Below are 23461 nucleotides of genomic sequence, written 5' to 3'. Positions count from 1 at the left end.
AAAGTCTGTCCTTGCTCTTGGTACCTATACTGTGATATAAAATTATTTACGAGGGTGCCTGGGTGACTCAGTCAGTTAAGCGTCCAACCTTGTCTCAAGTCATGATGTCACGGTTTGAGCCTTGCATCACGCTCTGCACTGACAGTGTGGAACCTGCTTGGGATTCTCTTTCTCCCTCTCTCTCTGCCCCTCCCTTGTTCGTGCTCTCTCTCTGTCTCAAAAATAAAGAACTAAATAAACATTAAAAAATATTCACTCAACATTGTTGGAGGAGTGAGTGGCAACCAAAGCATTCACTGGCATGCTCAGAGCCAAGAGTCATTAATTTGGAAGGTCACATAGAGCAGTGCAAGCCATAACTTACCAGAAGAAATAATGAACATAATGGAATGTGACACACATATAAAGGGTTATTATTGTTATTATTGCCACCATTAATAATGACTTTAGGTTGCCCTCTGTGGCAACAATGAGTAAAAAATCACTTGGTTTCACTAATGGGACCCAAATCTTGATACTGGCAAAATTAATTCCTGGGAACTCATTTCCTGCTCTTATCCACACCCTTTGCATACCTGCCACTTTTGTCCCTTTGTCCCATTTCATTTTACAAGGCCATTGACCTTGAGGAAGCTAAAATGTTGGGAGACCACTGCCATCTGAGTGCTTGGTCCCCTCCTGCCTCACTGGGAAAACTTACCAAGCAAAGGTCTCTTCAAAAGCAGAGGCCATGCTAGGTCTCAATCATATTAGGACAAAGATTGGAAGCTTTGCCAAGTAGAGTAATGTGGCAAAGTCTACTCAGTATAAAGCAGCAAGCCTCGACCAATTAGTTGTCTTTTTGGGTCAATTAGAACCCTAGGAATTTTGAGAATGCAGATTCGGGCCCAGGGACTGTCTGCCTGGTACACCCTATGGGAAAGTCCCTTCTGAACAATGACGCTTCCCTTCCTTCCTGTTCAATTTCACACAAAGAGGCCGCTTTTATTGGTGTGAAATTGAATTTGAGATTCAAAGGGGAACATTCCTGCATGGTAATGAATTATGTTGACTTGCTCCACAAAGAAAAACCATCCACGGGGCACGGAAACCAGCAAAAGAGAAAGCCAGCCTGATGTGGACAGAGGATGGGGCCGTACCTGGACACACAGCACATATTCCGGAGACTCCGTGTGCCCGAAGACCACAGCTGACCGCAGGACCCCATGTGGGTCCAATATGAACTCCTCCTCTTCGTTTCCCGACAGGATAGAGAAGGAGAAGGGAGGCCCATTGTGAAAGGAGTCTCTGTCTGTCACCACCAGCTGCAGAATGCTGGTGCCTACTGGCTTGTTTTCCTGCATAAAAGAGTATATTAAAAAGGAAGATAAAATTACACCTCTCTTCACGTTAAAAAAAAAAACAAAACCCGTCATTACCGGCTAGAACACAGGGCTTTCAGCAGAAGGGATTCCCTGTAATATTATCTTGTCTTCTGAAAATATGCTGGAGTCTGTAAGCGTCATGCTCCGCATCCTTGGCTGCCTCCCCACAACCGCCCCGTGAGACAATGAGCTGCGGGAGAGAACACAAGAACTTCGCATTGAACAGGTTCATAGGGTCCCAGGATGGTGTCGCCTCCATCTTGTCCTTTGTAGGCTGGAAAGGCCCTGGGTTCACCTAAGCAGCTCTGGGAACATGTGGTGCCCACGAGCCTCTGTGACTAGGTCGGAAACCCTCTCGGGCCAAGGAAACATCGACCTTTTGGGACAGGAAGGCACTTCGTCACACTTGTCACAACACAATCATGCTGAGCCCTAACACTGTGACGCAGTGTCACAACATCAGACTTTGGCGGGGGCACATCTTAGCAACTTCCCAGTAAACACACAAAGGCATACGCCAGGTAGAACTAGGGCTTTGTATCTCACCCCTCAGAACACAGTTTTCCCGTCTTTCTTGAGGACAGGGAAGGCAAGCACACTATTTCTCGACTTGAGAATGCAGAGAAAGAAAACCCTTAAAGTCATCAGAATTTCTGGAAACCCTGATGTTTTTATTCAAGGATTATTTCGCAGAACCTTCCTGCCTGTTCCCCAAAATAGAAACACAAAGGCTCTTCTTGGGTTGAAGGTTCTCCTCACTCCAAAAACGCCAAATTGAATTCCTCTGGAGCCCAGGCATTGGTTTTCTTGCCCCATTCTGTTTAGACTTCGGCATTACCACAGCTTGGGCCTGAAGTCAGTTTCATTAGTTCAGGCCTTCTGATGACACTGATTTAGCATTAAATAAGTTTGGGTCACAGAGATGGAGACCGTGATACACAGCAGTTTGGATGGAGTCATGCACGGGGCGGGCACGCTTCAGCTTGCTGTGCTGAATTAGTCTCATGAAAACCATGTGTTGGAAAAAGGAAATCGTCCTGGCTTGGGAAAAGGGAGGAACAGTTTTTGAAGGAGAAAGAGAAAAGGACCTCAAAAGACGTCTTACTTTGTTCCTTCTCTCAAGTGGCCTTTTGGTCATCAGGAACTAGAGACCCTGTTTCCCTCTGGAATCAGCCATGGCACCGCCTCAGCCCCATGTAGATTTACTATTTCACAGTGACAGCATGCTCAGCACCACACAAAATAGGAGAGTTATTGACTTGTTTGCTCACTTTATAAAGGCCATTTCCTCTACAGGAGAGAGACACAGAGAGAGAGACAGAATGTGTGCCCCAGGGGTCACCATCTGAGAAAGAAGGGTGAAAGAGAACACGGACAGGCCCCGGCGCTGCAGATAGGAGCTGCGGTCACTGCTCATGGCTGCGATTCTCGTTTCTTTCACTGCTGGCTTCCTGTTGTGCATGTGAAAACAGGCTGTCAAGCTGATCGATGTGTGTCATAAAACCGAATGTTGAGTGGGCAAAGCCCATTTTGTTTTGGGGCGAGCACACCGGCTGTGCGAGGCCGACAGTGCCTCCGTGGGAGGCGGTCCTGGAGAAGGGCCATCTGAGAGCGACAGAAATGCAGGAAGGGGCAGCCCCTAGGTGAAGCTGTGCGGAAGCAGGAGGGGGACAAGAGTGCACAGCCGCTGGAAAGACCATCAGAGAGGAGAGGACGACCTGAATACCATTGCTGAAGGAATCCGATTTCGTTGACAAGGTGGCAGGAAAGAGGCCGGGGCTGCTTGCTTTATGAGCGAGCGCCTCTCCGCTCCGCCTGACTCCTGGACATCTCAGAGTTGGGGAGCCGGCCGTGACGGCCAGACTAAGTCCTGATGTTGTTCCAAAGGGGTCTCTCCAGACCTGGCTCACTCTCATCTCACCTTCTCCCCTCAAAGCCTTCAGACCCCGTGGGAGGTGATTCTGAGGCCAAACTGGATCAGGCAAGAGCCGGTTCTCAGGACTCTCTGAGGCCCCCCACAACACGTGTATCAATCGCTGTTTCCTCTATGTCCTCCACACTGACAACATTCCTGGACTGGATTCCCGGAGCCTCCAGTGGTCAGGAAGAGGAGATAGCTCGGCACCCAGCACTGTGCTCATGAAACATCTTTTTTTTTTTTTTAAACGTTTATTTATTTTTGATAGAAACAGAGCACGAGCGGGGGAGAGGCAGAGAGAGAGAGAGGGAGACACAGAATCTGAAGCAGGCTCCAAGCTCTGAGCTGTCAGCACAGAGTCTGATGCGGGGCTTGCACTCACAGACCGTGAGATCATGACCTGAGCCAAAGTTGGACACTTAACTGACTGAGCCACCCAGGCAACCCCGAAACATCTTTTGAAAAAAAAATAGATGGGAAGAAGAGTCATTCCCCCTGAGAATAGAATGCCAGCTACTCCATCTTGCAACCTAATTTTAAGGAGCAGGTGGATTTAAAGTGCTAAATAAATTGCTTATGGAAGATTGATTTTAATGAGTAGCAGCTCTATCCTGATGCCCAATCTCTTTTGGAGAGATGAGATGGTTTGTATCAATCTCCTGCTGTTGCCAGAATAGCACAGAGTAGCTGAAAGGCAGCCTGTCCTTGTGAAGAGGATGGGTTTTGCAGAACACTGACCTGAGTTCAAACCCCGATTCTACCACTTAGCAGCTGCAGGATCTTGGGTGAGCTACTTAGCCCCTCAGGCCCTTAGCTCCTTCAGCATAAAGTGGGGGCTGCCCCAGCCTCCCACTTCACGAGGCTGTGGGGGGGACAAGTGGCTCATGTAAAGCACCCGACACTTGAGAGAGCCCCGTCGGCAACAGTGCTTATGACTATTTATTAGTCAGCAGCTGTGGAAGAATCAGGCTCTCTTCATACCCGTCTCATGATGGCATGAATTGGTATCAGGCAAAAAAACCCAAAAACCATTGTTTTAATTTGTGAGTAAAATGAGGCGCCCGGGCGGCTCAGTCAGTCAAACATCTGACTTTGGTTCAGGTCACGATCTCACGGTTTATGGGGCTGAGCCCCACATCAAGCTCTGTGATGATAGTTTGGAGCCTAAATCCTGCTTTGATTCTGTTTCCCTCTCTCTCTGCCTCTCCCCTGCTTGTGCTCTCTCTCTCTCTCTCTCTCAAAAAATAAGTTAAACTTAAAGGACTAATTTACAAAAATGGTAAGTAAACCATCGCAGAGGAAGAAGGCTGGGCACACAAGGACAGGTGACTAGCAGGCAAGATTTGGCTCACCTGAATCACAGCAGTGTAGTTAGCAGGGGTGAACACCGGGCTGTTGTCGTTCACATCAGAAATATCAATGTTGACGGTGGCAGTTGATGACATTGCAGGAATGCCACTGTCTACTGCCTGGACGAGCAGGGAGTATCCAGACACCTGCCAAAGCACAGAGGGCCGACAGTGAAGACGGACAGCATCTCCTTCAGTCTGCACGCACTCAGAAGAGCTGCGGGAATGGCTGTGCTTTGCTGAAGATCAGCCACCTTCCCTCTTGGTCCTCGAGACCAGGGATTTGCAACGTTGGCACCCCTGACTTCTGGGGCCGAGGTAATTCTTGGTTGCCGGGGGCTGACTTGTGCCTTTGTAGGATGTTTAGCAACATCCCTGGTCTCTACCCACTAGAAGCCAGTATCACTTTCTGCCCATTTGTGGCAGCCCAAAATGTTTCCAAACATTGCCAAGTGTCCCCTGGATGGGGGGCGGGGGTGAAGTGGGGGGTGGGGACGCACAAAACAACCCCTGGTTACAACTACAGTTCTCATCCTGTGTTCAAACACGACGGTTGTCACCCTGATCTTCCTTATCAGTTCTGAACTTCAGGAGTGATGGGGATATATCACCTAAAGAGGTTTTCCTGCTTTTGAGTACCACTACTATGACATCTCTTCCTGTAATTTCACTTTGAAGACATATATTTTGGGTCACAAAACACAATGTTTAGAAACTTTGTTTAACGTTGGCAGAGGAGTTTTCTGGATCATTCTTTCTGACCTAAATTCCTTCAGATGCTCCTTTTATATCTGCTCACCTAGTGCTAAAGCTGTGGATGAAACCAGGACCACAGGATCCCAATGCTGAAGGTACTTTCCTGCCTCCTTGCTCTGGGAAGGACCAAAATTCAAAGCATCCAGAAAATTACACCTTTGGGGGTGTCTGGATGGGTCAGTCGGTTAAGTGTCCGACTTCAGCTCAGGTCATGGTCTGATAGGTTCGTGAGTTTGAGCCCTACATCAAGCTCTTTGCAGTCAACACGGAGCCCACTTCATGTCCTCTGCCCCCTCTCTCTGCCTCTCCCCCACTCGCTCTCTCCCTCTCTCTCTCTAAAAAATAAACATTACACAAAGAGAAAGATACATCTTTGCTTTCTCCTTAAAGACACCCATAAATAAGAAGCTGCTAGCATCTATTGGCAGAAAATTCTCTCAAAGGTCTAACCCAAATATGTCATGCTGCATTTCAGCCTATCCTATTTACTCTCATTATTTGGAATGCAGAATCTTCCTACTTTAACTCATGGAGCCTGAGTGGATTCCAGTGAAGGGATGGGCATGGGTGGGAGGGGGCTGGCCTAAACTAGCTTACCCGTTCGCGGTCTAATTTCTTCTTAACCTTTACAAGTCCCAGGACAGGCTCCACAGCAAATTCATCGTCCCGATCTCCGTTCACGATGGAAAAATGAATCTGTCCATTGGGTGGGCTGTCTGCATCTTCTGCTATTAGCTTCATGGGACACAAAAAACAACAACAACAACAATAAAAGGCATGACATGAGAGACAGAGAAAAGGTTTATTCTAAGGGTCCCGGGTCTTATAACTGGGCACAGCTCTGGCAGTTTTCTTAGAGCTCTCTATGCTCACGTGCTAGCCATCATGCCCCCGGCAGAAGAACGGATGGCTCGGCTGGAGGAGGGAGGCACCACTACTGGAGCAGCCACCTCCTTTCCAGTAGTTTTTGTCTGCCTACAGCCTGATGCTTGTCAGGCATGATTTTCCTTGGGCCTTGAGCCACTGAGGGTAGAGCTAAAGCTCATAGGGGGAGTTTGGTGATTCTTTCCCAATTCTGCAAACCGTGGTCTCTGCCACTGAGACAGACATTCTCTAAATTCATGCGCCTCTGTGTTAAGGAAGCCTGAGAAAATTCCCTTTCTCACGTGGCAAACACACTGCCCTGCTGCTCCGTATTGGTGATGCTGGGATTTATATGCGTGAAAGTGGTCCTGGGAAGTCCACCTCTGGTGTCTAAAGAATGCACACCGACACCTGGTGCTGCAAGAGCCAGAGATAAGGATGGATGGAAGGGACCTGTCCGGTAGGGGTGGTGATGATGGTAAGGATGGAACTCACTGTTTCCAAAACGTAATTTGTAAGTCTGAGAGAGCCCATGTACTCTTTACATGGCTTGCTCTTACTGGTATTAGAAAAAATTCCCTCCAGAAAGAGCTTCTCTAAGAGTGGCCAAGCAATCTTAATCTTGCTCCCATATGCAACTGTCCTACTCTGTGTGCGTGTGTGAGTGCATGCATGTATGTGTGTGTGTGTGTGTGTGTGTGTGTGTGTGCATGCGCGGGGTGGGAGGCAGACTTTCTTTTATCCTTAGCCACCTAATACCTTCTTATCTAAGGTCACAAAGCAGTGGAAGCCGACATTAGAAATATATTCTGTGGTCTGTTTTGTTTTTTTGAATAACATACACTTTCAGGAAGAAAGTAATTATCAGACACTTAAACTTTGGTATAAATGAATTTATCAGACCCTTCCAATGTACAGAAGGAGAAAGAACTGTTGAAAGACTGGTGACTGACTAGAGTCCTCGGGGACAAAAGGACCCATAAAGAGAGAGTGTGACAAGAATCCGAGACAGACTTTGCTCACGTTTTTCACTCTCTTTAGTAGAATTATTAGTGCCAGACATCTGGATCTCCCACTGGCACCTACCAAAATGACAGAGTCCCCGACCAAGGCATCTTCACTTATGACGGCACTGTAGACATCTTGGCTGAACCTGGGAGGGTTGTCATTCACATCCGTGAGGTTGATGCTGACGGTGGTCACGGCACTGAGAGCTGGGGTGCCCCCATCTTTGGCTTCCACCACCAGGTAAAACTTTTTGCATAATTCATAGTCCAGCACTTCAGAGACAGAAATACCCCCTTTGAAGAGAGATTAGGAAAAAAAGATTGGTCAGCGGTTCCCTAATCATGACAATATTTATCACAACATCTCCAGCCAAGAATTTTAGACATTCAGGAATTTGTTTATTTAATGCCCTGCTGAAAGCATCTCAGAGTCTGATTAATGCTGTCAGTTAAAACATAGCTATCCATCAGATGCAACACTGAAGAAATAAAGTCTTTGAATGTTTCTACAATACTTTCTGAACTTCTCTCAAGCAGCCTGAAAATCTTCGGCATTATTCACCCACATGCCTCTAGGGAGAAGGGCCAGAAACCGGCATCCCTGATAAGCGTCTCCTGATGATCCCTTAACTGGACCCAGGCAGATGGAAAATGAGCTGAGATGTGTGGATGTGATTGCACGATCCTGTCCCAGGTCAGCAAGTGAATATCTGCAAACTTCACTGAATTCAATTAACCACGAACGTGCCTTGCCAAGTTACAGTGCACTTATCTAAAACCATGACAGCACAAAGAGGGCAAAGATCTCAGAAATCTCAAGGTACAGTGACCTAATGAAAAGGAAATACCTGGGATTAGTGGCCAACTAATAAGTGTGAGTTCAACATCCACAACTACAGAACAGAGGGAAGGTCCACGTCCTAAAGCTATTTAAGTTAAGCCAGTAGAACAAGTAGAAAGGCCCTGGCGGGGTGCCACCTCTAGGAGGGGCTCTATGAGTGCTCTTCCTTCCCATTCTATCCCTTTCTGGTGAGGTGACTCAATTCTGCATTCTGCACTTGGTAACTGGTCATTGTACTGCCTGCAGAGCAGATCTCAAGGGCATTCGTGGGCATTTCTACCAACTGGAAAACAATCATTAGGACCAAGGTCAGTATGTCACATCCATTCACATTTCCAGACAGGCACCTTCTCTAGCTGCTAAAGCTGCCCTTCTATTTAAGGTGAGAAACAGAAGTCATACCTATAACAAGAGCCTCTTTCTCCCCATAATTAAGTTTTCTTAGCAATTACCACCCTTAGTGCTTTGTTTTGTATCCCAGTCTCGTTACGTAGTGCCAAATTTAAACAGTACTTAACCATTTCCCCGTGGTGTTCATATACAATGGCCATAACTAGACAGACTAAGTCTAACACGTATTTAAATGAGGAAAATCCCATACATTTTAATTTGAAGTAATGACCTTAATAAACAGAGGTACTGCTGGGAGAAGCTGCTAATGCAATTCTTTCATTGCTATTTCCACCTCCCTACACCTAAGGGCAGGAACGGTATCTCCTTATTTTGCACCTCCCCCGACCCCAGCAGAGCAGTGCTCTACAGAGGTGAAAGCACGTATTCTAGAATCAGGAAGATCTGAGCTCAAATCCTGGGTCCTCTACTGATTCACAGTGGACAGTGGGGAACTTACTTAACCTCTTCGAAGCTCTGTTTTTCTCATATGGAAAATGCGAGAAATAACCAATGAATTAATAAGAGTCTGGCGTATTCAACCTGCTAAATAGATGTTGCTAATTATGAGTTTCCTGTTCAGCAAGTGCATTTTTCTCGTGTGATGACGAGGGAGTTGGGACGCAAAGTGCGAGAGACTTATCTTTCTCACCTGAAAAATGGGATGGCTTTGATTATGACTATTCATAGGGAAATAGGTAAATGAATGAGATTATCCATGAAAGTGCTGTGAAAATATGAATACAAACACTAGGAAAATACATAGTGGAAAGGGTGAGTATGTTTACTCTCCCAAGAATATCCCAACTTGTTTCTTGAATCACCATCTTTATTTTATTACCATCTTTATTACCAGAAGTGCTCCCAATAGTTAACTCCCTAATAGAAAGAAAGGCCTAGGGTTCTCCTTTTGTTCTCTTGATTTATCTCCAGGCGTGTTTTCCCTAGGTGACGCCACATGGCCCCTGAGTTTGAAAAGGGCATGGTGAGAAAGGACAGTGTCCTGACTGGGAATTGTGGACAGGACTCATACAGAGCCGGTTCCAGCTGACTGGGGTGCACAGTTGAGAAGGCCTGCATATCACCACGCACACCACTTAGCAATGTCTTCTTTGGCAGGTGACCAGAGAGTGGCAGCCTGAGCGTGGACAGGGGCACTGGGATGCTCATCTCCAGGAGCACTTCCAAACACATAAACACATGATCCAAGTAAAACAACCCAAAATGAAATCGAGCAAAAACAGAGAAGAGAGGGAAAGAAGCAAACCCTTATGCTCGGTGCGCAATTATTATTTCCTGTCCCCATCTATGAACCACCTTACTGCTCCCAGACCTTCCTACAAGAAATCCTGGAGCCCACCTGGAGGTCACGTATTTGCCCAGTGAGCCCACAGCCAGGAGCTTACAACTTGGCAGGGGGCAGGCGCAGAGGCAGAGTGTCAGAAGGCACCCTGGGGTCTGCGTGATGTGCTTCCACTGGGAGGGAGGAAGAGGAAGAAGCAGAGGCCACCCAGAGGGCAGTTAGATGGTTAGGAGAAGCAGGGGAAAAGGGAAGCTGTGAATTCTAAGCAGGTTGCTGTTTACCCACCTGTCTTTGGGTTGATTCTAAATCTCCCTTGTTCATTCCCAGACCGGATTTGATACGTAATCTCGGCATTTGTGCCAATATCTTTGCTGGTGGCAAAAACAGCAAGCACTTGGGTGCCAGGGGAGGTGTCCTCAGGCACCGTCACCAGGTAGTCCCTCCTCTCAAACACAGGGGGGTTGTCATTAATGTCCAGGACAGTGATGGTGACCGTGGCAAGAGAGGAGAGAGCCTGGCCGGGGCTCTGGTCGGTGGCCTGGACGCTGATGTTGTAGGAGGGCTGCTGCTCTCGGTCCAGCGGCTGCTCTAGGATAATGATGCCTGATGAGCCGTCGATGGAGAAGAACCCATCGGCAGAGTCGGCCAGGGAATACACCACCTTCCTGTTGATGCCTGCGGGAGACGCAAGAACGTTAGCGAGAAGAATGCTGTTCGATGACGGTCTACACTAGAATATCATGGCTACTCATAGAAAGAAGATCAGTAATGACAGAAGCCAACAGCTTTGGTCCTACAAAAGCATAAAAATGTACAGGGACACCTGGGTGCTCAGTCAGCTAAGCATCCGACTCTTGATTTTGGCTCAGGGTCATAATCTCATGGTTCATGAATTTGAGCCCTGAGTTGGGCTCTGTGCTGATAGTGCAGAGCCTATTTGGGATTCTCTCTCTCCCTCTCTCTCTGCCCCTCCCAACTCGCTCTCTCTGTCTCTCTCTCAAAATAAATTAATAATAAATAAATGCCTTAAAAACTGAAAAGCCAAGAGATCCTCTCTCTCTTTCTCTCTCGCCCTGTGCTCCTCCCTCACTCATGTGTGTGTGCTCCCTCTCTCTTTCTCTCAAAAAAACATTGTATGTGGGGTGCCTGGGTGTCTCAGTCGGTTAGGCGTCCGACTTCGGCTCAGGTCATGATCTCGCGGTCCGTGAGTTCAAGCCCCGCGTCGGGCTCTGTGCTGACCGCTCAGAGCCTGGAGCCTGTTTCAGATTCTGTGTCTCCCTCTCTCTCTGACCCTCCCCCGTTCATGCTCTGTCTCTCTCTGTCTCAAAAATAAATAAACGTTAAAAAAACCCCAAAACATTGTATGTAAGTAACATATACAACTAACTTAAATAATAAAAAAACATAAAATATTGGCAACAGATATCATAAATGGTTGGGTATTCTTCATATATTAGAGAACCCCATGCATCTTTAAGAAAAACTCTAAGGTGCCAATAAATACGGGGGTAAAGATGTGCCACCAAAAGAGAAATACAAATTAATTACTTCAAAAAATGTTTATCTGGAATCTATCCGTCACTACTCTAGATGCTAGAGATTTTAGCAATGGACAAGAGTCAACCATTTCTTGAGGAAATTATTACACTTAGTGGGAGTAAGTAATAAATTAACAATAAAGAATCCGTAAAACAAATGGCAGGTCAGGGGGTAAAAAGGAAGACAAAGCCACAGGGGGGACCAGGAGTGCTTGGAGGAGAGAGAGTTTGGGAGATGGAGGGGAGGGTGGTAATTTTAAATAAGGTGCTCAGGGAAGGCCTTGGCCCTTGAATAAAAATCCAAAGGAGGGGAGGCAGAGAACAGTGCAGATTAATCTGGGGAGAGAACGTGGCAGGCAGAGAGACCCCCAAGTGCAGAGTGCCCCTCTGGCGTGTTGGAGGGCACTGTCGGGAAGGCCGGTGTGACTACAGTCAGGAAGCAAGAAAGAGAAGATGGTTTCAGGGTGACAGCAGGTTGGGGAGCAGCCCACGTGGGGTTGCGGTGCTGAGCCAGGAAGCCAGCCGAGGGCTCTGAGGCAGGCAGTCACGGGGTGTGCCTCAGATTTTAACAGGATCACTCAGGCTGCTGGTTGTGAAGAGAAGGAAGGGCGGCAAGCGAGGAAGCAGGGACAGCTGGCTGACGCCCGTGGGAACGCAGGCACGTGACAGTGGTGGCTTGCACTGGCGGTGGCCTCTGAGTGGTGAGAAGAGGTCAGCTTCTGCCCTGTTCTGAACACGTAGGTGGTGAGAAGGGAGTGATCCCCGGTGTGTTGTCAACTTGGAGGTGGTGAGAAAAGACTGTTTTCTGCCGTGAGAGAAAGAGAAGATCCCAGGATGACTCAGAGGGAGCTGCCGTCGGCTGGGATGAAGGACTGCAGGAGGACCAGGATTCGGATGACAGACTAGGAGCCCCACTTTGGACAGATTAAGTTCAAGATGGGCATTTTATATGTAAGCGGATACTCAGGTAGGGAGCCGGTGCAGGAGGCTGGAGATCAGAGGAGAGTCCACGTGGAGCTATGAATGTGAGCACCACCCGGTTCCAGGGCCACGCGGAGCCATGAGGATGGCTGGGGCCATAAGAGAATGCAAAGAGAAAAAAGAAATCCAATGGCCAGTGAGCCTGGAGCACTCCATCAAAAAAGGGGGAAGATCTACTCAGAGGGTGGCCTCCAGCTCTGTGATTTAAAGAAACGCACTTATTTATCAAGATGCCATTTTACCTTCATATACATGAAAGCTAAAACATACCAGCCAGGAGACGTCCACCAACAACCAACAAATTAGTGGTTGATGATCAGATTGACTTCTGGTTCTGAAGACTGATTGAACTGTTTTCATCAGAGGATCTTAGGACTTCAAAATGATTTACGCACCCCCAATTCACTAGGTGTTAAGATTTCTAAGAGGCAAAATATAACATCTTTGTAGGCTGAAAAAGCATTACTTTGATCCTAAATGCCTTAATGAAGACAGTCATTAATCAAGGGTTTTTAGCTATGACCATGATCTAAAAATGCCTTTTACAAATCACAGACTTAGAATGTAAGCTCTTAGAAGGGAGGGCCTAACTCTGTGTTGTTTTCTACTATAACACCTCGCCATGGGGTCAGACATTCGGCAGTAATAAGAGTTAAACACTTTGCTCCCCCAGTATGTAATTTCCCTTAAGCCAAAATTCCCAGCAAACCAATAAAATCATCTATCTGGAGGGAATGACATAAATTGCATTATGTGGCTTTAACCAAAAGGTCAATACTGAGAGCTTGTTCTTGGTTCCATTCCAGAGAGTCCATTTTTTCCAGAGTTTCATCATTTACTTTTATTTCTCTTTCAAAACAACTACCCTGTGATATATACACATGAGCTTCTGATTTTATTGGTGCTGGGATTAAAAACAAGAAGGTTCTCCTCTTCCTCGCTGCCCCTTAAAATAAGGCCCCAGAGCAGACATTTTAAGGATGCCTTCTGGCTCTCTAAGATTAAATTCTTCAACATCAACTCCTGGGGTGAATATACATAGTGTTGCAATAACCCTGCGGGGGGGGGGGGGGGGGATGGTGGTGGGGAGGGACGGGAAGGGGGCAGAGCTGGTCTTGTGCCTAGAAGCTGCAGTGACTGATTAGAGGCTCTCAGGACACCCCTCAAAGTCACAGAAACAGATTTATGGGAATACATCAGCGACTGACATCAATACACCATGCAGGTTTTCAAAGCACACACATTGCCTGCGGATTTGACTTCCACCCCCAGAGCAGGGAACATCACTCTTAGGAACAATAAGTTGGGGCAGGAGATCCATGCAGGATCCTTCATCTGAGCATCTCCTGACAAGACCCACTTTGCAGATGCATAAACCAAGGACTGATGGCTTGCCTGCTGCCACTAGCGTTTTTAGGTAAGCATGAGGGAAAAGCTCCTGTGTTCCCTTTAAGGATTTCTGGAGATGTGCTCTTGGACACGCTTCCCCTTCAGACCTAAAGATCATTTGGGAAGAAGAGCACTTCCGACTGACTGTTCTGAAAGCGGTGGCTTTCAGGCTGAGAGCTGAGTGTTAGGAGAGGCAGGGGTCGGATTTGCACGCTGCTGTTCTCTGTGGCCACAAGGCCTGGAGGGAAGGTGCCCCTAATGGCTGCCTGTGTTTCTTTCACTAGGACAGACAGCTGAAATCTAATTAAAACTATCACCTATGTTCCTGGTCTGCCTCTCTCTCTTTCAGCCCTATTCAGAGGTACCCGGCTTTGCTCACATCCCAGAGCAGGAGATGCTGTGTTCTCTGAGCTTCCGGCTCAGCGGGCTAGCCCTGTTGTCTGAGCACTGCGTTTACAAGGCTGACATTAATCAGCCACACAAAGACCACGGCTCCCCTCCGGGCAGATTCTGTTAATTTAGATTCGGAGGCAGGGTTTTTCTGCTTTACCACAGCACAAAAGCATCCCCTCCCCCCACCAAGTTGCTGACCCAAACTCCCCCCCCCCCCCCCCCCCCCCCGCCCCTGCCTTCCCATACATTCTGCTTCTGACAATATCTTGGGCATTCACACCAGGAGGAACTGGGAGATTTATTGTTTCCTTCTCCTTTCTGTTACCAATCAGATTGATAGGGAAGCGAGACCAGAAAAGGGGGAGGGGAGAAAAAAAAAAAAAAACCTCAAACCACCAACCCTGTTAAATGCCATCACTTATGATCTCATAGCTCTCAAGAGCGGAATATATTTTTGGAATGTATTAACATTCCCATTTAGACCCAATTGCCATGGATTTCAATGATTTCTAGAAATAAAGCCGGACGGGTAAATGCCAATTTGGAGGCAGTACATTTGGTCTAGCGCTTGGATCTTTGCTGTGTTACCAGGTGATGGGTGCTATCTTTGTTAAATGAATGCAGGTCATGCCACTAAAGTGGTAACTTTCTATCCAAGGGCATGCGATAAATTCCATGCTTCAAATCACCATCCCTTTGCTACATACCCAGCAAAAAAGATGAACCTGAGTAAAAAACTTGCTCGCTAATTGGTCTAATGCTTTTACTGCGTGCCACGATGTGTTCTATCATTTTGCGTCTGTGTTTTTAAGTATGTAATTCTTTTCTCCAATTTGAGCCTAATTTAATGAGGACGGAGCTACTTAGTCCCAAAATGCTGAAATGACAGGCTACCAAGAGATATATGACTTTCATTGCAAGTGAAGTTTCTGCATGCTATAATTGTGGCAAATGGAGCAGGCAGGTCTTCAGAGGATTAAAATCAAGTAAAAAGAGAATGATTAAAATCCCTATTTGCTGAAAGGAAGCAATAGGTAGTGGCATTTTGGAGGGTGGGGTTGGAAGAAAGAAATAGCACAGAAAAATTCCCAGTATGGGAAGCCAGTGAAACTCTGAGGTGGGTTGCCAAGGGTATCTATATTTCCCTTCTTGGAAGGTTTCTAGATGGAGGTTAGGTTCCTTTCAATTCAGCCAAATAGAGAGACGGGCTTTTTAGACATCGGATAGCACATAACAGTTGAAGTTTTGAGTACTTTCAAATGAAGGCAATATGGTCCAGTTCTGGAAGACAGGAGACCTTGCCTCTAGCCCATGGTTTACCCAAGCTATACCCATGTGCTTGGATAGGTCATTTAACCTCTTCACTGGGCCTCAGGTCTCTTCAATTTTAAAATGACAGGGGGCTGGGCACCTGGGTGGCTCAGTTGGTTAATTGTTCAACTTTGGCTCAGGTCATGATCTCACGGTTCGTGAGTTTGAGCCCCACATCGGGCTCTGTGCTGACAGCTCAGAGCCTGCTTCAGATTCTGTGTCTCCGTTTCTCTCTGCCCCTCCCTTGCTTGTGCTCTATCTCTCTGTCTGTCTGTCTCTCTGTCTCAAAAATAAACAAACATTAAAAAAATTAAAAAAATAAAGAAATAAAATGACCGGGCACCTGGGTGGCTCTGTCGGTTAAGCATCTGACTCTTGATTTCATCTCAGGTCATGATCTTGTGGTTTGTGAGTTTGAGCTCCGCCATCAAGCTCTGCACTGACAGTGTGGAGTTTACTTGGGGTTCTCTCTCCCTCTCCCTCTCTTTCTGCCCTTCCCCTGCTCCCTCTCTCTCAAAAAATAAACTAAAAAAAATTTTTTTTAATTTTAAAATGACAGAACCCAGATCAGGTGAGGTCCAAGATGATCTTTCAGACTGTACTTCATTTCCAAATGAAACTAATAGAGCTCATTTCATTTATATTTCCAAAGGATCATCTCCCCACCTTCAAAATGCTCATTAAGCTGCCATGCCTGGGCATAAGTGGGCTGTAACACCAAAGTCCAAATTAAGCCTATCCTGACAGCTCTTGGAATCTTCTGGATGGGAAGAAAGCTCAGTGCAGCAGATTCATACCATTCAGTTAAGTGTTCAGAGTTCACACATACAGCTTACAGCAAGGCATTATTACCTCGGTGAGAGATAATGCTCTCTGCTAGGATCATTCCCAGGGATCTAACCCAGAGTCAGAAGAACTCAGCTTTATGTTTGAGATTGTTACAGGTGTTAGAATCAGTACCAAAACCAAATGGTGTGAGCAGTCAACACAGAAGTACCTTGAGATTTTTTTAACGTGGTCTTTGGAAAATGTTTTCTGCCCTCCTCCTAACATCGAGCTCTCTGAGCTTAAGGAACCCGCGAGAGCTCTGTTAGGCTGGCTTTGGGGTTTTGTGTCAACAGCTGCTGTGACTCTGTCAGGGCAGGGCCTTGTCTGTGACATTCACACGAATATCCTCCAGCAACTGTACAAGGTCTGGTCTGTAGGTGACACAGTAAAAATAGGGGCTGTGCTACGTTCCTGTAAACTGGCTTTTATAAAGGGATTTGAAGTCATATGGAATAGATATCCGGGGGAAGGAATGATCTGAAACAATTTCAACAATCAGACTCTAGTAACCTTTTAAAAGAATTATTAAGAAAAATAATTCTTCTCACTTATTTTTTTTTAATCAACTTTATTGGTATACTGAGGTGTCATAATTTATGTACAAAAACATGAACAGCTTTTAAGTGTCCAGCTCATAAATTCTAAACATGTACATATACCCCCGGGGAACCATGGCCCTCACTGGCATATAGAACATTTGAATCACCGCTTAAAGGGTCCTCATGTTCCATTTTCCATTTAGGTCAATACCCTGATTCCACACCCAGGCAATCTAGTAACTTTTAAAAAACTGTTTATTTATTTATTTTTGAGAGAGTGAGAGTGAAAGCGAGAGCGAGAGAGAGAGTGAGAGAGAGAGCGCACATGAACAGGGGAGGGGCAGAGAGAGAGGGAGACACAGACCCTGAAGCAGGCTCCAGGCTTTGAGCGGTCAGCACAGAGCCCGACATGGGGCTTGAATTCACAAACTGTGAGATCATGACCTGAGCCGAAATCAAGAGTCTGTCGCTTAACCAACTGAGCCATCCAGGAGCCCCTAATAACTTGTTCTTGAACCAATACTTTTCCTGCTTTCATTCATATGTATTCATCAGCACCAGAAATCCCGCAAGTATATTTAGATCTCACAGTTTCTATGACCCAAACTTGGTGATTAAGGCACGCTCTTATTTAAGCAATAAGGATTATCCTTTGAAGAAAAATGATCAATGAAGCTTCGGCTCTTGACTATGTCATTGCATTCTTTGGTTACGGCTTCATCCTTCAAAGACAGTAGTTACTTCTGAGAAGCGGAAGGGTTCTGTCTTTCTCACAGGAGACACTGGACACGACCCTTCCTTTTCATAAGGGCTTGCCAAGTGCCACCTGTTTGACTACTCTAGGCACTGCACTGAGGGAAAGTGGAGCCTGAAAGATGCCATCTCCAAACCCAGGAGTTTGACAACTTGATGAGGAATTATTATTATTTGAAAAGTTTAATTTATTTATTTTGAGAGAGAGAGAGACAGAGAGAGAGAGAGAGAGAGAGAGAGAGAGAGTGGGAGAGGGAGAGAATGAGTGGAGAAGGGGCAGCGAAAGAGGGAGAGAGACAATCCCAAGCAGGCTCCATGCTGTTAGTGCAGAGCCCAACATGGGGCTGAAACCCACGAACTCTGAGATCATGACCTGAGTCAGGTGTCCAAACGAATGAGCCACCCAGGCGCCCCGATGAGGAATTGTTTAAATTGAACGGAGTTTGCTGCACGTCTCCGCTCAATTTCTGTCTCCCATCTGAATCAGAACCACCAGTTCTTTAGATTTGCCTTGGAGATGTCTCCTTGCTATCTTATGACCAGCTCTCACCACCAGGTGAGGCTCCCATCTTCTCTCACCTAGACTGTTGCCAGAGACTCCAACCTGCAGGCTGCCTTCGACTTTCTCTTCTCCTGGCCAAACTTAACCAGAGGTCGGTTTCTAAAGCTCTGGATCCAGTTTTGCCTCAGTGGCTCAAGACAGGCTCTGACTTCTGACTTCTTAGAGTCAGAAGTAGAGACTTCTAAGAATGGCTTTCCAATCCTTTGCCCTCTGGTCCCAAGCCACCCTCTCAGTGTCATCCCCTGCTCTCCTTCCATTGTGTGTTCTCTATTCCAGCTACTCCTCAAGACTCCATGCACACTTATTTCCCAGTCCTCCGCACATGCTTTTCCTTCCACTCAGAATGCTCTCTTCCCCTCCTCCCTAGTCAAATTCCTACCTATTCTGTGAAGGGTCTCCTCTCCACAGCTTCCTTAATTTCCCAGTTATTCTTTTCTGTGTGCTCCCTTAATATTATTTTTACATTATCATTAGTTATACTTATGGCCTCTCTCCTACTAGATTAATGTATCTTTTACGCAGAGGGACTGTGTCTTATTATTTCTGTAGTTCAATGCTGAGTCCCGGGCCCCACATCAGAGAGTAATGAACACTGAACTGCAGAAGTGACCAGGGGATCAAAGCGAGAGTATTACTAACACAACAAATGTAGGTGATAAGCACTCTACACATCCATGGCCACTACAAGTATATGTGTTAAAGAATGAAGGACCCCCAAAAGGGTGCAACACAGAGGAGTCAGGAATCTTTACTATCAAAAATGTACATAAAACATCAATATATAAAAACTATATAAAAACATTCATATATAAAAAACTATTGCTAACTGGATGCTTGCATTTGTGAATAAAATTGGTAACTACCCAATTTGTCAAGAATGAGAACTGACTGAATAAGTTATAGGACACTCAAATCATAGAATACTGTATACGTTGCCATATAAAAGTATAAAAGAGAACATAGAGACAGAAATATGTTTGTGAGCCAGTGAAAAAAGCAGGTTACAAAACAATATCTAGTTTATGAGTCCATTTTTGGAAAGAAAAATGGTGGAAGGGACTTCATCGAAATAGCAACAGTGGTTAGAATTGACTCGTTTCTCCTTTTGTCTGTCTTTCTAGATTTTCTACAGTGGACACAGATCATGTCTCTAGTAAGTAAAAGAACTATTACAAACATCATGTAATGGAAAATTTATCACCAATTTTGGAGAGCAGTCAAATTTCTGAGTTATTTTCCAGGCCAGTTTAATTCTCAACATACATACCATTTGAAATAATTGCAGAAAATGATACTTATGTATTATATTAGCATTCTTTTTCTGGATATTTCCATCCCTCATTTTGTGTGTGTGTGTGTATGTGTGTGTGTGTGTACTCAGAAAGACACTGACTTTACGTAGAAAATATTTTTTGGGGTGTGCCTGGGTGGCTCAGTCAGTAAGTGTCTGACTTCAGCTCAGGTCATGATCTCACGGTTTGTGGGTTCGAGCCCCACACTGGGCTCTGTGCTGACAGCTCGGTGCCTGAAGCCTGCTTCAGATTCTGTCTCCCTCTCTCTCTGCCCTTCCCCCACTCGTGCTCTGTCTCTTTCTCTCTCTCAAAAATAAACATTAAAAAAATTAAAAAAATATTTTTTTGTCAAGGTCTCATTATAAAGGTATTTCAAGTGATACATTGTTTTGAGCTATTTGATATCCTTAAATTAAGCTGTAGAAGAAAATGGTTAGCATCATCTCATTGTCTGTGGGAGGCAAGTAAAATCCCATTATAGCTAAAGAGCTCAAACTGACCACTTTTTTCTATCTTTAAAATAGGCCTTCAGATGATGTAAAATAAAAGAAAGTTGCCATTAGGAGGTCCATGGAATTGCAATTACTTTTCAAATTAGACTTTAAATAGACTCTCTGATTATTTCTGTTTTAAGTGCCTCTTACAAGTTTTTCATTGGGTGATGACTAACCCTGGCACATTCCCCTGGGCAAAATACCAACTCTGGGGTCAGGAATCCCGGGGCCTTTTGAACAGTTAAAAAGGAGACAAGGCAGCCCCAGTCACAGAGTCAGGGAGATCCTGGCAATACCATAGACTTCCTGGGGACTCACCAGTTGGGCTGGCACCAGCTCTGCTGGGTAGCACTGGCAACATGATTGTGAGGTTCTAAGACATAGAAGAAAGCAGGGCCCCCTGTTGGACATAGCCAGAGCAGAGTATTAAACCAACAGGGGCCCTTCTAAGCGAGGGACCTGTATACCTGCAAAGGCTGTCCTTCCGTAGAGTTGGCCCCGCTGGTGGGTGATACCACCTTTCGCGATACCTCAAAGACTTCAACTCGTCTGGACATAAGCTCTCCCATCTATGGCTTGGCACTTTGCTAAGCCCGGAAGAGTCAAGTGTAAGTAAATGAATTCATCAAAGTATTTAAAACTCCATCTTTATTGGTGTATAGAACTTCTATACTGGACTACCCAGCAATAATACTAAATATGTCTCCTAAGTGGGTCACTATGTATGCCATTGGATCAGTCATTAATCTATCCAATAAATCACCTCCATCCAATAAATCTTCACAGGATTCCCACCTCTTGGCAGGCACTGAGGATGCACAGAAGAATCACAGCCCCTCAATATCTCCCATGTCTCAGGAGACAAGCATATATATAGTGGATTATTGGTGAGGGGTGGCCAAGGGACATTTCCCAGGGAAGAAAACAATTGAATTGAGTCATGAAGGAAAGACAGGAGCTGTCAGGAGTACCAAAGTGGAAAAGTGACAAAAAGAAAGGGTATTTCGGGTGACATGAACACATGTGAAGTTAAGAATGATGAAACTGGGTGCTCAGGGAAGGGTAAGGGGTTCAGTGTTGCTAAATTATAAGTGTAGAATGGCAGGAGCTAAAGCTGTCTATTTTCAGAACCACTAGCAAATTACCAAAGCTGTTATAAACAATTATAGCCAGAGTAAATGAAAAGCATAAGTTGATGGATGAATTAGCAGAGAGAGAGGAGAGAGAGAGAGAGAGAGAGAGAGAGAAGGAAGACCAGAGGAGGGGGACGAAGAGGGTGTCCGAGCGGGAAGCACTCTGTGATATGTGAGAAGTTATTTAGAGAGCTCCCCACAGGTGATGGACAACAAAATTGTGCCCATCAAGGAGGCTTCACAAGGTGAAATGAGAGTGAGTATCCTGTGACAAAGCTGATGAGCACATTCAACATAGAGGCAGGAAGCCAAAGCTGGGGGTCCTTGGAGTCTGCACAAAATTCCCAGGGGTAGGTGGAAATTCCCCTCGAGACAAGCGCTCCTGTAATCCTGTCCTCTGCGTTGCTGCATGTTGGATCAGGACTGATCCACGGAGGAGCACAGAGGCCTGTTAACCACCCTCGTGGCATCCAGGAATGAAGCAGTGTGTGAATGGGTCACTGCCATCAACAGTTAGAAATCAGAATTCCCTGCTCATGGGTGGTGGTGCTAAAACTCTTCACTGAGACATCCCTTCCTGGAAGGAACTCGCTATTTCATTTGTTTGGACCCCCTGCTTGGAAGAAATTGGATTTTAAAAGGCATAATAATGATAATAATTTCTGTGTATCAAACGCAGACACTTCTAAACCAGGCAAGGCATCACAGTCAAAAAGAGGAAAAGAATGTATGTCGAGCCCTATCCCAGACTTTCTGAATCAGATTTTGGAGACGGAGCCTTCACCTGTTTGTGTTTATTTTTGTCTGTTTATTTTTAAAAGCTCCCAAAGGGATTCTGATGCACAGCCAGGGCTGATAACCAGCTTGTCTGATTTTTGTGCGTTATTTTTCCTTTGCTGTTGGATCCTGGAATTTGTGAGGGGATAGTTTGTACTGCTCTAATCAACTGAAGGGGTTCTAATTTCTTAGGCATAGAGGATTATTTCATGTTCCCAAATTAAGCCCTGTGTGACAGAAGGCATTTACGTTCTGTCCAATGGGCCTGGAGAAAGGAATTTTTAGCCTCTGAGGCTTCCTACATGAGGGAGCCCAGCTCTGAGGATAAAAGTCCCTGGCAGAAGGAACCCATTTATGCACAAGACATGATGTCAAGGAGTTAACATGGAATGTCTAATTTCGTTCTCCCAACCACTCGACAGCTCAGCAGACATGTATGGAACATGTACTGGTGCCTGGTGCCATGCCAGTGTTGGTGACACAGAGATGAACAGATTGGTGTCCCAGCCCTCCAGGAGCTCATGGTCTGAAGTGGAATTGAAAAGGGCTGGGGAACTTATTTAAGGTTAGACAGTTACTAAAGGCTAGACTAGAGGTATTTGATCTGGTCTCCCCCCCAAACCACTGCATGCTGTTGCTTCCCAAAGCGACAGGCAAACGTGACAAGGAGGTGATGGGGTGCCACAGTCCACCATTTAGCCACGTGTACTGCGTGCACTGCAGAAAGCGTCCTGGTGCAGGTGGCAAGTCAAGAATTCAGGGGTTTATGGGGCCACGGAAACCTTTGCTCAGGACCACCTGACAGATGGCTGGAGGGGAGCAGGCTAGCTCTCTGAACCTCAGTTTCTCCATCTGCAGGCAAGAATACCACTAGCTCTTGTGCCACAGCAAGATTACTTGTGTAAGTGTTTGGGGTTCTCTTAAGATTGTATTTTTTGATATTCACAACAGACAAAGGGTTTCAGCCACAACATGCTCCGGAAATGGCCCATGTCTCAGTCTTTTGGGGGATTATTTAATTTTTATGAACATTTTAACAGTTCCTCAGCCGCCTTTAAAGATTTAATACTTTAGAGAATAACAGAGCTTTGGGGGAGAAAAAAAAACCACATTAAGTCGCTGACCTATGCAGTTTAGAGGCAAGAGGCTCCAAGGCATTAGGAAAGAGAAGAATATATGGTACCTAAGAGCAGGCCGGCTGAATCAGAATCAAATCCTTCTTGAAACACCTTCTGGTGGAAATTATTAGAATACAGAAAAGAGCCTTGGACTGAGATATCAGGGTACCTTCCTTTTAGATCCCGCTCTGCCACTCACAAAGTCGTCTTGGGTACATCTCGTTGTCTATGGGCCTCCGTTTCCTTCTTGGGAAAAGAAAGGTTTTGACTGGATTTTTTTCAGGGACTTGCCAGTGTAACATCCGAACATCTACTAGGACTGTGATGCACCAACAAAGTGGGCCTGCTGCCCCAGGGAGAATTCAGGAAACCACAAGAGCAGCAACAAGGAGCGGCTGACGCTGTTGAATCAGCACTCTCTCCACCACATCAAAGCAGCATGTTCCCAATTCGGCTGAACTATTTCTCCTTCAGGGAGGGCCCTGTTTTGATTGCCACTGACCTGCATGACAGCCCTTCTTCCTCGCACAGTGGAGTCTGTGGGTGGATAATGGCTATGGC

At 45.9% G+C, this 23461-nt stretch overlaps 1 protein-coding gene across 4 annotated transcripts in view; it reads right to left on the bottom strand.

Annotated features, from left to right (window-relative positions):
- The window catches only part of FAT3 (FAT atypical cadherin 3), a 667592-nt gene that overhangs the window by 54876 nt on the left and 589255 nt on the right, over positions 1–23461 (bottom strand). For all 4 annotated transcript variants that reach the window (XM_027040010.2, XM_027040011.2, XM_027040013.2 and 1 more), the window contains 5 exons: positions 10078–10467; positions 7338–7552; positions 5985–6122; positions 4635–4778; positions 1140–1337 (listed from right to left, as the gene is read on the bottom strand). In XM_027040010.2, the coding sequence (XP_026895811.1) occupies positions 1140–1337; positions 4635–4778; positions 5985–6122; positions 7338–7552; positions 10078–10467 (1085 nt within the window). The remainder of the gene's footprint in view (positions 1–1139; positions 1338–4634; positions 4779–5984; positions 6123–7337; positions 7553–10077; positions 10468–23461) is intronic.

The sequence above is a fragment of the Acinonyx jubatus genome, chromosome D1 (genome assembly GCF_027475565.1).
Source record: "Acinonyx jubatus isolate Ajub_Pintada_27869175 chromosome D1, VMU_Ajub_asm_v1.0, whole genome shotgun sequence".
In the NCBI taxonomy this organism is placed as follows: Eukaryota; Metazoa; Chordata; class Mammalia; order Carnivora; family Felidae; genus Acinonyx; species Acinonyx jubatus.
Note: the sequence above shows the minus strand (reverse complement) of the source record. Positions and strands in the feature narration are given on the sequence as shown.